The 13932-nt window shown below is 41.4% G+C and overlaps 1 protein-coding gene across 10 annotated transcripts in view; it reads left to right on the forward strand.

Moving 5' to 3' along the window:
- LOC109692352 (pterin-4-alpha-carbinolamine dehydratase 2) overlaps positions 1 to 13932 on the forward strand; it is a 60822-nt gene that overhangs the window by 45676 nt on the left and 1214 nt on the right. For 9 of the 10 annotated variants that reach the window (XM_074058806.1, XM_020172910.2, XM_020172909.2 and 6 more), the window contains one exon: positions 13669 to 13749. In XM_074058806.1, the coding sequence (XP_073914907.1) occupies positions 13669 to 13749 (81 nt within the window). Of the gene's footprint in view, positions 1 to 10907; positions 13177 to 13668; positions 13750 to 13932 lie in introns of those variants that run through there. The other variant, XM_074058813.1, reaches the window with a different exon arrangement.

The following is a 13932-nucleotide window of genomic DNA, read 5'->3' on the forward strand; positions in this document are numbered from 1 at the left end:
TCAAAACAGGGCTGAGTCGTAGAGCACATACCTAGCAAGTGAGAGGCCCTGAGTTCAAACCCTGGTACGGTCCCCGCCCCCCCCAATAAATAAAAAAGGTAAAAATAAATCTCACTGTATTTATTCCTCCTCTTCTTTAACACCTGAATGGTGAGAATCAGTGGACAGAGTGCTAGCCTTGAGGTATACCAGGGTCTGGGCTGTCATGTCCAGAGAGGAGCTTCTTAATGAGAGCTTTCCATGCAAATGATGAAACGCAAAAGTTGGTGATGGTTAATGTCAGATAACCAAAGCAACAGGTGACATGCTGTGTGCACACTAGTGAGGGTATTACCTACTTTGATGTTTTTCTACCAGCCATTACTGTGTGAGGGCACTGTGCCATGTGATCAATACACAAGGTCCGTGTCCTCCCATCTTGGCTGGGAAATGACCCAGCCAAGTCACATCGATTGCTCAAGGGCTGGATGTAGCGGTCAAGTTTTGGATTCTAGGTCTGATACTATTTCCATTATATTACACTGCCTCTGATTCACTGCATGTGTTTGTAAAATGTTCTGTTCCTCTACAAGTTAGATATTTAACTAAATGAACCACTTTATCTGTTCCCTGTTGCTGAATGCTCAGAGTTCTTCCACTGTTTGTTATTACTGTCATTTCTGTAACAGGCATCCTTGTGTCTCCTCTCGTACAGGTGCAGGAGTTTCTTTAGGGCATAAATCTAGACATGGAATTGCCAGGATAACTCTGGTGTACAGGTTAATAAAAATGAAGATTTGGGATCATCAGGGCTTGGCACCAGTTACGTCATAGCTCAGGGGTAGGCTCTGTGTCATTAGAGACCTTCTGCCCAAGTGTGAGGCTAGACTAACTCACGGTGACTCAGTCCCTTGTCACTTCAGACCAATGTGAGCTGATTTTGAAGTGCTTCTGAACACCTGGGCAGGTGTATGTAAGATGTAAATATCATGAAAGTAACTTAGCAAGTAGGACCTCAGTCAAGGTCATCAGTGCTGTGGGGCAAAAAAAGAGCCACTTTTAACAAAAAAGTCACAGTTGATATCATTAACTTGGAATGTCACCAGTACTGCAGATTTGTAAAATTACCTTAAATTTTCACAAATGCACATGATGTCAAATCCAGACCCAAGTTATTGAATGCCTATTGCCTGAAAAAGGGCATTTCAAAGTTGTATTTTCCCTTTAACTTCCCAAATGGGGGCTCTCGTGTGACAGAAGTATCACCATTGCATCTCCATTCCTGTACAGATGCCTGGGATAGGTGGAGAAATGGCCCTCGTCAGTTGTCTGGGTTCTGTGCACTTGGGGACCAGTTGAATTGGGCCAGGTGTTGCAGAGTGGACCACAGCAGAGCTGGGGTTGAGAAGCCAATGCTTGGCATCGACGGCCCTGGCTCGTCCACTGCGTTTCAGTAACCCATTGTGCTCTGTGGAGGAGTCCTATTTTCCACTGGTTTTTTTTGGGCAAAGATAATTATGTATATTTGCCTGGATAAGCAAATTGATAAAGTTGTAATAAAGTGTATCAGACCATTTCTTTGGCAGGACCGACCAGAACAGCTTGGGAAGCAGAGCCGTCTCCAATGGAGCATGAAAAGCTTTGAAAATTCCCAGTAACAGCAGAAAGCAGCATTTGAAACCACCCTTAAACAATTGTTTGTTTTCCTCTTCCCCAACCAAGTTTATAAAAATTTGGTCAGACAGGCGTTTTGTTTTGATTTAAAATATTTTCAGTGAATCGTTATCTGCCGAATGCACATATGTTCCTGCATTTTTTATTTTGAGATTGAAACCCTAAACCCTTCCCTCAGGTTTCCCTAAAACCCTCACTGCCCCTCATAAGGTCTCACATATGTGTATGTGTGTGTGGGGGGGTGGTGAAGGGATTCAAGTCTTGGAGAAATATGAAATCTGCTTGTGTGATTGTACACCAGAAACGAACAGGGCCAGTGCCACGCCGGGCTCTTCGTCCTCCCACCAAACTCTTCACCCCAAAAGATGATGGTTAGTCTGAATATCTCGGTCTGTTTAAGAAGCATTTATCAAAATTTGCCTCATAATAAGCCTCATCATTTGTAAGAATTACCTTTTCAGTGACATAAAAAACAAAAACAACCAAAAGACTGTGGTTTCTGATGCTGCACCTGGTCCAGATTGTACTAGCTGAAGCCATATTTGCTTCACTGTAAACGATTGGGAGGGTGGAATTCTTGGATTGTTTTCTGTCTTGTAAGCCCTTGACATTGTACTGGTACCTGTGTGCTCACAGACCCCCTGCCATGGGAAAGGCCAGCTCAGCCTCCCACCGAAATGCACGTTGGCTGCATTTCTTCTGCGTGTTCCTAGAATGAGGAAATGATATGACAATAAACAGAAATGCCCTTGCTGAAGAGAGAAGGGAAGCTGGTGTTTATCTGGTCAGGTGGTTTAGATTAGCTGTGATGCAGCTCTGTATTATGTTACTTTAAATCATTGTGTCCCAACAGGACATAAATTATGAAGATTGTTACAGTATGTTTCATCCTATGTAAGATCAACAAATTGGAATAATTTTTTTATAGGAAAATCACAGTGCTTTTGGCAAGACTATTGAAGCCTTTAATTTGACTTGAGTATTTCTAGAATATTATTGCCTAATATATAAAGTATGATTTGCATACGGTATGAAATAATAAACTTTTAGGAACAAAAGGGAAGGCTGGTTCTCTAGCAAATGGCAGCACACTCCCACGCCATCATCTGTGTTTTACTCGGGTCTCAGAGCCAGTTGCATTGCGACCCTTCCCTGTGTTGGGCCTGTGAAGGAGCTGGAGTGGTGCTGGGCCGCTGGCCTCACCTGCCCCGAGCAGGGGCTGTGGTGGGGTGACCCAGCGGGAGCCTGTGGCTCAGAGGACAGGGCAAACATGCTTGTTTTTGTGCATTCAGGAAGAGGCTTCTCCTTTCAAGATATTAGGAATATCTTGAATATAAAACAAACCAAACCAAGACTTAAAACACAAAACAAAACAAAAAACCCAAACCTACTAGATCAACAGCTGAAGTTGAGGTAATTTCTTTAGGAACTGACTTAAGCCTTTTTTTCTCTTAAACATTTCCTTTCTTCTTTGCTGTTTTCCGAGTTAGTAGTGTGATATGTGAATTTTTGATGAAAACTTAACATTTTTCAGTTGTATTCAAGATGCAGCTAAGTTGATGTGGCCACATAAAACAAATTTTCTAGATGAAAAAATGTCACAGAATTAGAATTTTTCAGGATGTGCTGACACTATCCTCCAGACTTATGAGACTTTGATAACCAGAAATAGAGCTAAGCTTACTTCATCTCCATGTGGTCTTGAGCCCTGAGATTTTTTCTTTAATTATTTAGTGAATACTGTTTGAAACACAAGAGCAAGTCCCTTCTTTCAATCTATAAAGGTAAGAATTTAACTCCCCCTAAGACTCATCATAACAGGTTGTGATAAATTCTGAATGTATTTGTGGTTTGCTTCAGCTCAGTGTCTGAAGACAGGTTCAGGGACCTTTCCAAGTTCACAACCCACGTGTGCACTTTGAAACAAATAAACACAGACAACTTACAAGATGGTGTCTTTCCGGGGCTGCTGCTTGCTTGGCATGGCTTTCTGAAACATGGGTCTGGTAGGCTTTTTTCTTCCAATGACGCACTGCTGCTGCCTGTCACTGGAGGTCCTCTATGGAGTTATCAGGATGTCCAGTCAGGCTCCAATATTTGGGTGATGATTTTTCTTGCAGAAAATGTTGGCAAATGTTGCAGAAACTGATTTAAAAATCTTAAAAGGGGATTGATTCTCAGTTTAACTGAAAGAAAGGGTGAATATGGGTTCATTGATATTTTGTACATCTCTATGCCATCAGACATTTTGTGCAGTGAAATGAGATGACTGTTGTTTAGTGGGCAGATAAATATAATAGGTAAATATCTAATATTATATTAAATATAGTAGGTAAATACCTTGTAGAAATGCATTTACTGTGCCTTCCAGCCAAATTAAATGTGATTTTGCTTTAAAGTAGTTTTGAGCATCCCCTCACCCTGCAGATGGTGGGAAGAGGTGACCCATCTGCACTGAGACCTTGTTCCCTTCCTCCACCCTCTTGGTTATTGTCATAGGATCATGACGTTCAGTTTAACGTGTGCTGATGTAAACAGAAGCTTTCTCGACCTTTCTCTCTCTGTAAGAGGATTATCTGCAGGTTCTTTTGAGGATGATAGCAGGGCAGTACAGTTTTACTGTCAGATAGAAGCTACAGAGTGTCAGTGGTAGTTGTGGCTCTCGAAATAAGCCAGTTGATCATAAAGAAGAAAGCTTGGGAACAGGCTGCCATTTTGCATTTTATTTCATTTTTAAAATGCATTTGGACAGATGCTCTGTGTATGCTAGTGGTTTGGATGTATGGAATTGAAGACTAGGGATATTTTCCTATAGAAAGTCGAATTTTTATCCACTTTATAATGATAAAAATGCCAAAGTGCTTAAATTCTCATTCTTAAAGGGGCTGTAAAAGAAAACAGACAAAACCTTTGCTAGTGTCTGCAGTCCCTCTCACCTCACGAGACCCCGAGTGCTAATGGATCGGATTATCAGAAGATTAGGGCAGAAAGCCTCCAGCAGGACTTTGTGGCGGCTGGTTGGTGATAATGAGCGGCCCGGTGAATGGCGGCATCCAGAGATGGCATTTGAAATTCCTTGCAGAAATGAGTGGTGTCTTTTCAGGCAAAGCTCATCATGGCCAGAATGTGTGTTGACACACATCAGCTGTGTGAAATCTGTCTAGTTAGAGGACTTTCCTTAAAAATGGATCAGACATGATGAGCACTTAGGTAAAACTGTGTGTAGAGGTGTGTGTGTTGGTTAAACTGTGCTGTCTGGAGAAGAGTGGGTAGGATAGACCCCTACCACAGGGGAGCTCTCCTGGCCTGGACTTCAGAAGGAATTTCCTGCCATGGCAAATCCTGATTCTGCAATGGAAAGCTGTTTTACACCTTGCTTTTCCATTTAATATTACATATTAAAGATGCTATCATGTTGTTAGCCAAAGAGCTGCCTTCCTTTTCCCATTGGCTGTTTAGGATATTATGGTAATTATCAAAAATGGTAACTTAAGAATTAAAAAACAAACCTCTAAAATGTGATGGCTTGTGAACACAGCTTTTGAAGGAAATGCTTAGAAGGGAGCGTGCTGTCTCACAGGTGGTGTATGTAACACCACTGGCAGAGCGATACTGATTCAACCCAGGCATTGGGAGTAGACTGCTCCCTCAGTGGTGGGTAGACCTTGTCTCCGGAGCTGGAAAAGCCGGCTCAAGTTCAGAAATGGGTGTTCTTGGCCTGAGTTACTGAAAATGTTGAACTCAATGTTGCGGATCAAGTTGAGGGCAGATAGACTAACGGCCTAAGATAGGTGGGGTTGTGTCTGCCCTAGACACATGCAGTGGACTGCAAGGGAATGGCTCTCAGGCAAGGCCTTGACTCTTCTTTCCTCAGGAAGACACAGTCACCTGCTTGGTCAAGGAGCTCCCCAAGAGACTGCTAGTTCCACAAAGAATCGTCCCGTGCTAACACCCACTTAAAGAAACAGTTCTGAAAAGGCTAATTTCTTTGGTTTTCTGCTTGGTTCAGAAAGGCGTTCGTCCTTTCCTGGTCACAGACATTTTTAATCACTAGCATCAGCCGAGTGCTCTGCAGAGTCCCAGGCATACCGTGAAAGAGTTGCATGAATTATCCCTTTCTTGTTTCAAAGGTTAAGCAACTTTTTCTGATGCCATGTAGCTAGTGACTATTAGGGCTAGGAATTGAACTCAGGTCTCTGACCCTAAACTCTGCAGTTGATCACTGGTCTCAAAATACAGCTCCTGGTTGGAGGGAAAAAAAAAAAAAAGCCTGGTGAAATACATCTTTGGTTGGGCCTGCTCCTCACGATTCTAGCTGAGAATGTTCTTGTGTTGCCTGCAAATTCAGATGTGCTGTTTCCTTTGTAGTGGCTAGAACACTGAACAGGGTTTTCCACGTGAAAGTCACGGTGAGACATGCAAATCATGTTTCCGGGCAAAGAAAGCCTTTTCTCCATGCACTACTTGATGTGTATGTGATGGATAAGTCACCAACACCAAGGGAAGGTCCTGTCCTGTGACATGTGCGTGCTTGGCAATGATCTTGCCTTGTATTTTGCTTAATAATTTTCATTATTTTTAATTAAAGTTGAAGAAGTGCAGACTCTAGCTGAAATTAAGGTAGGTTGTGTTGCCGGAATCTGGTAATTACTTTAATTGATCACAAGATAGTTTCCTTGATCACCAATTAGAGTAAATTGCCGATCATGTTTCAAGACGTGAAGAAATGCTCAAACTGATTAATGTAATAGTGTTTTCATTTCTAATCAGACATAAATATCATTTCCTTCCATAGCAATTGTGTTTTATAAAAGAAGGGTTATAGGCCTACAAACATGAAGGTGCTTCATAAACAATGGAGCTCTAATTCATTGAATTAGCAAAGGAAGTATTTAGGGGCTTAATGGAGACGGGCACTGGAGCTGGTGCTCATTTTCGTAGTGGGAGCGAGACTTTTTTTTTTTAGTACATAATTAAAATGCTCTATAATCAACATATAAAAGGCAGCTGATTTGAAGAATATATATCAAAGAGAATGGCTCTGAGTAATGAGAGATTCATATTGTAAAGTGAACTAGAAGTTAACCGTTAGAACTCTACTAAGTCGGACATGTTACTTGGACTTGAAGCTGCATTTTAAGTTAAGGGTGCTGTTAAACATCTCACAGATTGATACAGGACTTTTGTTTTGGTTTTGTGCATCTGATAGTCTTTCATAGTTCCACGGAATGGAATGGAATGGAACAAAAGGAACTTGAAGAAAAATTACAGTTCCCAAAGAAGACTTGATTCGGGGTTCACGGAAAAAAATCTTTAATTGCCGATGGTTTGGAGAGATTTCGAAATGACAAACTTTGTTGGCCAATTTGCTGTGATTGTAATGCTTACATTCCTTAAGATGGCGGAGTGACTTAAAAAGTCATACCTCATCATGCGTTCACCGGCTTGTTCATAAAATGTTTGTAATTTGCAAGAGAGGAAAGACTGAAGCTATTATCAGCCATTATGCTATTTGTTGGCCATATGTTTGTTTGAAATGGCCGTAGCTCAACAGAACGTGGCTCACAGACAAACTATGCTGTAAATTGGCACCAAAACCCCACCTCAACAGGTAGGCATATGTTAAGAAGTTAACGTGAGCCAAAATATTTTAATATGAACCATATTACATACACTGCAGGATCCAGCTCTCTTTATGACGGGAACTTCATTTGCATGACTTGTGCGTTTTTTTCTCCCAAAGTAACTTTAAAAAGTTGATCAAGTATATACATGGTACAGGTCCAAAAGGTACCAAAGAAGATAATAAGTCTCTTCTTGTTCTTGATTTTATTTTATTCATATGTGCATACAATGTTTGGGTCATTTCTCCTCCCTTCCCCCCGCCCCCTGTCTCCCCCCCACCCCCTCAATACCCGGCAGAAACTATTTTGCCCTTATCTCTAATTTTGTTGAAGAGAGAGTATAAGCTATAATAGGAAGGAACAAGGGTTTTTGCTGGTTGAGATAAGGATAGCTATACAGGGCATTGACTCACATTACTTTCCTGTGCGTGTGTGTTACCTTCTAGGCTAATTCTTTTTGATCTCACCTTTTCTCTAGTTCCTGGTCCCCTTTTCCTATTGGCCTCAGTTGCTTTTAAGGTATCTGCTTTAGTTTCTCTGCGTTAAGGGCAACAAATGCTAGCTAATTTTTTAGGTGTCTTACCTATCCTCACCCCTCCCTTGTGTGCTCTCGCTTTTATCATGTGCTCAAAGTCCAATCCCCTTGTTGTGTTTGCCCTTGATCTAATGTCCACATATGAGGGAGAACATAAGATTTTTGGTCTTTTGGGCCAGGCTAACCTCACTCAGAATGATGTTCTCCAATTCCATCCATTTACCTGCGAATGATAACATTTCGTTCTTCATGACTGCATAAAATTCCATTGTGTATAAATACCACATTTTCTTAATCCATTCGTCGGTGGTGGGGCATCTTGGCTGTTTCCATTACTTGGCTATTGTGAATAGTCAAGTGAATAAACATGGGTATGCACGTGCCTCTGGAGTAACCTTTGTCATATTGTTTTGGGTATATCCCCAAGAGTGGTATTGCTGGATCATATGGTAGATCAATGTTTAGCTTTTTAAGTATATGCCAGAGATATTAATGCATGTATAGCACACAGTTTTTCTTTCCTTCCACATACAATTCATAGTGGACTATAGTCATGAATTTTTTCCATTTAGTAATGGGTCCTTGACGTACTTACATGTCAGAGGATAGTTTCCTCATTCTGCTTTATGGCTGCATAGTATTCCAGTGTGTAAGTGTATCACAATCAACTTAGTTCCCTAAATGAACATCTGACTGTTCTAAGCAGCAGTGCTGTAATATTACAAAAAGTGACTGTTCTTCAAATTTACCTGTGAGAGTGTCTGCAAGACAAACTCCTAGAGATGGAACTGTTTGGTCAGAAGGGATGTACTTTTTTTTCTAAGGGTGGGGACATTTTTAACTTGGATAGACAGTGTTCCATTGACTTCCATGTTGATCATGTCAGTTTATGTTCAGTGTATGAACCTGCCTCTTCTTTCATGTCTTCACCAGAAGAATATAAGTAAACTTTTTGATCTTTGCCAAACTCATATGTTTAACTTAGTTTTAATTCATGCTTCTCTTATAAATGAGATTTGAGCAGTATTTGTTGTTGTCATTGCTTGTTTTTTTGGTAGTACAGGGATTTGAATTCAGGGCCAGGTGAGCCCTCTACAGTTTAAACCTTGCCCCAGACCTTTGAGCAGGTTTTTTTTGTGTGTGTGTGTTGCAGAACTATTCATATTTCTCGTCACACAGTTAGTTTGTATTACTGAACAGGAGCTCATTTATGCTGAGGAGATATGTACTGCAAATACAGTTTATTTTTCCGACTTGTTTATTGGTCTCTGTTACAATACAGAGAAGCTTTTCACTTGTTTGTTGTGATAGGGTCTCACCATGTAACCCAGGCTGGACTTGAACTCGAGATCCTCCTGCCTCAGCCTCCTGAGTGCTTAGATTTCAGGCATGTATAACCATGGCAGCAGACACATGTTTAATGTAGCAAGAGGTCACTGGATGTTAGTGGTGGTTTAAAGTTTTCTGTATATAGAATTTATACATTTGTTTTCAGTTTTCTCTGCAGCATTTTGGCATTTTAAATGAACTCTTTTTTTCCAATGCATTTTCTAATTAGTTGCTTGTATAAGAATGCTGTTGAGAGACAAGGAATCGAAATGTCCAGCCCTGTGTTTGCTGTATTTTCTGATCATCTCAATCTCCAGTATGGATGTACTGTGTAGATGTTAAGTTGCCCTTCTTTGTAACTTTCACTGTTTTGACCTAAGTTAGACCATACATTATCATTTCTGTAAGTGTATATATTTTTGCACTTTCCTATGTGCTTATTTTCAGTGGCTGAGCTTTGCTTTGTGATCCAGTGTCATATACTTTTCATTTAATTGCTTGGATTTAGGCTGTTTACGTTTATTGATTGGACAAGTTTGTTCATTCTTAAAAACATGATAAAACCAAGTCAGGTGCTAGTGGCTCACGCCAGAAATCCTAGCTACTTGGGAGGCTAAGATCCGGAGGATTGAGGTTTGAAGCCAGCCTGGGCAAATAATAGTTCCTAAGACCCCCATCTCCAAAATAACCACAGCAAAATGGACTGGAGGGGTGGCTCAAGCCAGAGAGTGTCTGCTTTGCCAGTATGAAGTCCTGAATTCAAACCCCAGTTCCACCCAAAACAAAACAAAGCAAAAAAAGCTGTGATAAAACCAACATTCTTTTCTCCTTTATTTTAAATCATGATATGGATCATATTAGCCCTCTACTACTTCTTTTTTTTTTTCTTTTGGTGGTGATGGGGTTTGAACTCAGAGCCTCTTGGCTTGCTCCACCACTTGAACCTCTCCACCAGTGTGAGCTCTCTAGCTCATATATTTTATTTTTTTTAAAATGTGATCTGGGTGATGTAACCCAGGCTAGACATTAAGCTGACTGTGTTGCTGAGGCTGGCCTCAAACTTACGGCTGTCCTGTGTCTGCCTCCTGAATGCTGGAATACAGGTGTGTGCCAGCATACCCAGCTCTAGTGTTTATATTTTACACGCTCTTAAATGTACTTATGCTTTGAACTCAGCTTTCAGAGATTTTCTTTCACCCACTTCCTCATGTCCTTCCCTTTTGCTTTTAGCCCTTGACTAGTTGACACCATTTACATTTTATCCTGCAGTTTTAATCACCACAGTCATGCCAACTGTATCCTGTAGCTAAGTGAATTTACTCTCAATGCCACACCTTTGGCTATCTCTCAGTTACAGTCACCCTTGAACAGTTTCTTTGGGAGGGTGGATTGATAGTGTCCTTTGAGTTGCTGCATTTCTGGCAGGCTGTGGCATTGATTTTTGAGCAGCAGTTTAGCTGGGTATAAAATTCTTCCTCTTCACTTCCCTTCTCTGAAGTCTTTGCCCCGATTGCACCTCTGACTTCTCTTGTTGAATTTTGGTATGTGGAAGTTTGAAGTCAGCAACTTCTTTTTACCCTTATACACAAATTCATCTTTCTGACTAGAGGCCAAGAGGGTTCTTTTTCATCTTCCAAGTTCACTAATTCTACTAAGCTGTGTACACATGGCTGGGTTTTTATAATCTATAGATTTAAATCTTTTATTCCTGGAAATTTTTCTTGAACTGTATCTCCAGGTTTTTTTTTTTCTGTCACACTTTTTTTCTACTAAGTGACAGTTAACTCGATGTTAGAGCTCCTCTATTTCTTGAATGTCTTTATTATTTTCCAGTTCTCTTAAGTTCTTATGAGTCTCTGTTTCATTTTGCCCATTTTCTTGGTCTTGTCCTCAAGTTTTACTGGCTTGTTAGTGGTGCCTATTCTACCTTGAGCTCTTTCTAACTTCCTTTGATAGAATGATTTTAGAAGGTCCGCATTTTTTGTAACTATAAAAAAGAAGTCTTTGAAAGAAGGGACAGATGCCTTTCATCATCTCCCAAGTCAACTGTTTGGTTGTATTTTTTCTTCTTTGTATTCCAGATAATCAGGATTCCCTTTGAAGTTTTGCTTTTTTCCTCTCTTAACCACTCATCTAAATTCCTTGTGGTAGTAGTTCGTATAATTTGCACGTGTATTGTTATGGACATTTAAAATGTGTAGATTTAAAAGTGAGTATTCTGGAGCTTTGGTTCTGTTATACAGAGGATGATTATGGAATTGTGTCTTTGCCCCCAGAGCAGATCGAGTATTATTTTTCCCTATGGAAGAATTATGAGTAAATCCTGTGTGGTTTATCAGGCTTTGTGATATTTTCTTAAATGTGAGTATTATGTGACAGTTGAAGGAAAGTATGCAAAGAAATTTGGGCAGTTTTGGGATGTGGGCTTTTCCTTTTTTCCAGTGGTACTAAGATTTGGTAGGTCTTTTCTCTGCTCAGTATGTTCCGTAGGTTCTGGGTATTTCCCATTAAGTCTCATATTCTTGGTAGAAGAGACTGTCACTGTGTTGATAGCATGCTGCTGGCTAAAGAGTCAAGGAACACTTGTGACTGTCTCCATCATCCTTGATGGATTTGGCTCTTGGAGATGGTAAAAGGGTTTGGACGCCTCACTTTGGATGTTTTAGGATAAAATGGTTCCAAGAAATTGTGGTCACAGGGTGGAAGGACTTGGGCAGTGACCAACTATGTGCATGTGGACCCTTGCCTGAATCTGTTTCCCTAGACAGCATGTGACAAGGGTGCTGCTTCATGGGGTGTTGCCTGGTTATTTGGTTTCTCTATAGAGTCTCTGTGACAAGTGGAGAAGGGAGACAGCAACGGAATCTAAGAGTCTCAGGCCTTCTTCTGTGCCAAGTGTTGTTTTAATTCCTTTATACCCCTTGTCTCACCTTGTGCTAGAGTAATTACATGAGTTTATAAGAAAACCAAGGTTTGGAGTTAAGTTGCATGACAGTTAAATGGTAGAGTTAGAATTTGAATCCAGGACTCCCTGACCCAAAAGCCAGGCCCTTAACGACTGTATTACTTTCTGTCATGGACAATGATTGGTCTGTCACACATTCTAGTGCTAAACAGGAACCAGGCACTGAGGTGGAGAAGAAATTCTCCTTGTGTAGTATTTAATATAGGTCAACTTTGTGTTCTAATAATTAGACTGTCTTATCACACCTGCATCCTCCATGTAATTTGGAGAATCAGGTACTGAACGAGAAGGGCCAGGAGAGGGAATTGCTTTTCCATGGAGAATTCCATCTGTGGTTCACTGGTTTTGCTTGAACTTCACCCTTTTCCCAACAGGGAAGAATTTCAGGCTTGAATGTCAAAATGGAAATCTTCATCCCAAAATAAAATTGGCTCTGAGATAGGAGTCAGGACAAATGACACAGAATTGTTTAAAGTGGCATTGCTTATATTTCTTACTGCTGACTAGGAAATGTGCTCTTAATGTCATTTGGCCATCCAAAAAACAGCACAACTAACATCATATTGGTCTTTCTGGATGGGGTGATGAAGTTAAACATTTATTTCTGTGGGTGTAATAGGAACTGCCCTGGGATTTCCTCTGTAACTTTGTAATTAATGTGTCATTACCTTAGCCTTACTAAGTGTTTCTGCCTTTTAGACCCAATGGAGACAGATTTCTTCTTTTGTTTGTAATTACCCTCGTAAAAATTGGAAAGCAAGCAAAAAAAAAACCAACCAAACAAACAAAAAACCCCAAACCTGTTTCCTTCTCAGAACAAGTTTTTCTTCTGCTTTCTACTTTCTGTGTGGCATGAAGACAGGGCCCCAGAGGCCCACATGTTGTCCTCAGCTGGGTAGCTAGCAGTCCTTAGCTTGTGTCTGGGCTTGTCTTCTGCCCTGAGGCAGGCGACAGTCACCTCAAAACAGCACAGTGGGCAGTAGCCAGTGAGCCCTGAGCAGGCAGGGCAGACTTTTCCTTCATGCTAGCTGGCGTGAAAAGGCCTTCATTCCCTGCCATCTTGCCTGGAGGTAGGGTGAAGTGGCACATTTCTGCCAGTGCTGTTGTTCGTGTCACACTCAGAAGACCTTTTTCTGTAGTTTGCTCGAGGCCTTAGCGACCCAGTCACCGAAACAAAAGGAAAAGAGCAGCTAGCAAAGAGGCTCCTGAGGTCTGGGGCCAAATAGTGAGACCCAGGGCACCGGGTTGAAGGGAAATTGCTCCTGTGCTATTTTGGAGTCTTGTCCTGAGGACAATTAAACAGTCCAGACAGGTCACTGGGTGAGACCAATTTCCTGGTTTGTTTATTTGAGGCTGATTGTTTTCACCGGAGCAGCAGGGCAGTGCGCTGCACCCAGGCCGCAGCGGCAGGCCTTTGGTTTTTGATTTCTCCAGACCTCCGTCCCTCAGGACCCTTGTCCCTCAGGACCCTTGCTTGGCTTTCTCTGGGTGATTGCTCCGGAGCCCCGTCAGCACACAGCGGAGGACAGTGTCCTGACTACTCCCGACTTTGTCTTGCACAGGCTTTTGGTTTCATGTCTCGAGTTGCTCTCCAAGCTGAGAAGATGAACCATCACCCAGAATGGGCCAATGTGTACAACAAGGTAACTGCGTCGGGGTCACGCTAGTTATGGGACTGAAGAAACTTTCTTCTGCCTCTCTCTCCTGTCTCATGCAGCCGAATGTCATCGTGCTCAAGGAAGGATTTATTCTTTGACTCTCAGAGAATGCCTGTGTGTTGTTGAAGATCAGTAACAAATTTTAGGTCTGCTCATAGGAACAGTGAA

Source organism: Castor canadensis, chromosome 16 (assembly GCF_047511655.1).
Source record: "Castor canadensis chromosome 16, mCasCan1.hap1v2, whole genome shotgun sequence".
NCBI lineage: Eukaryota > Metazoa > Chordata > Mammalia > Rodentia > Castoridae > Castor > Castor canadensis.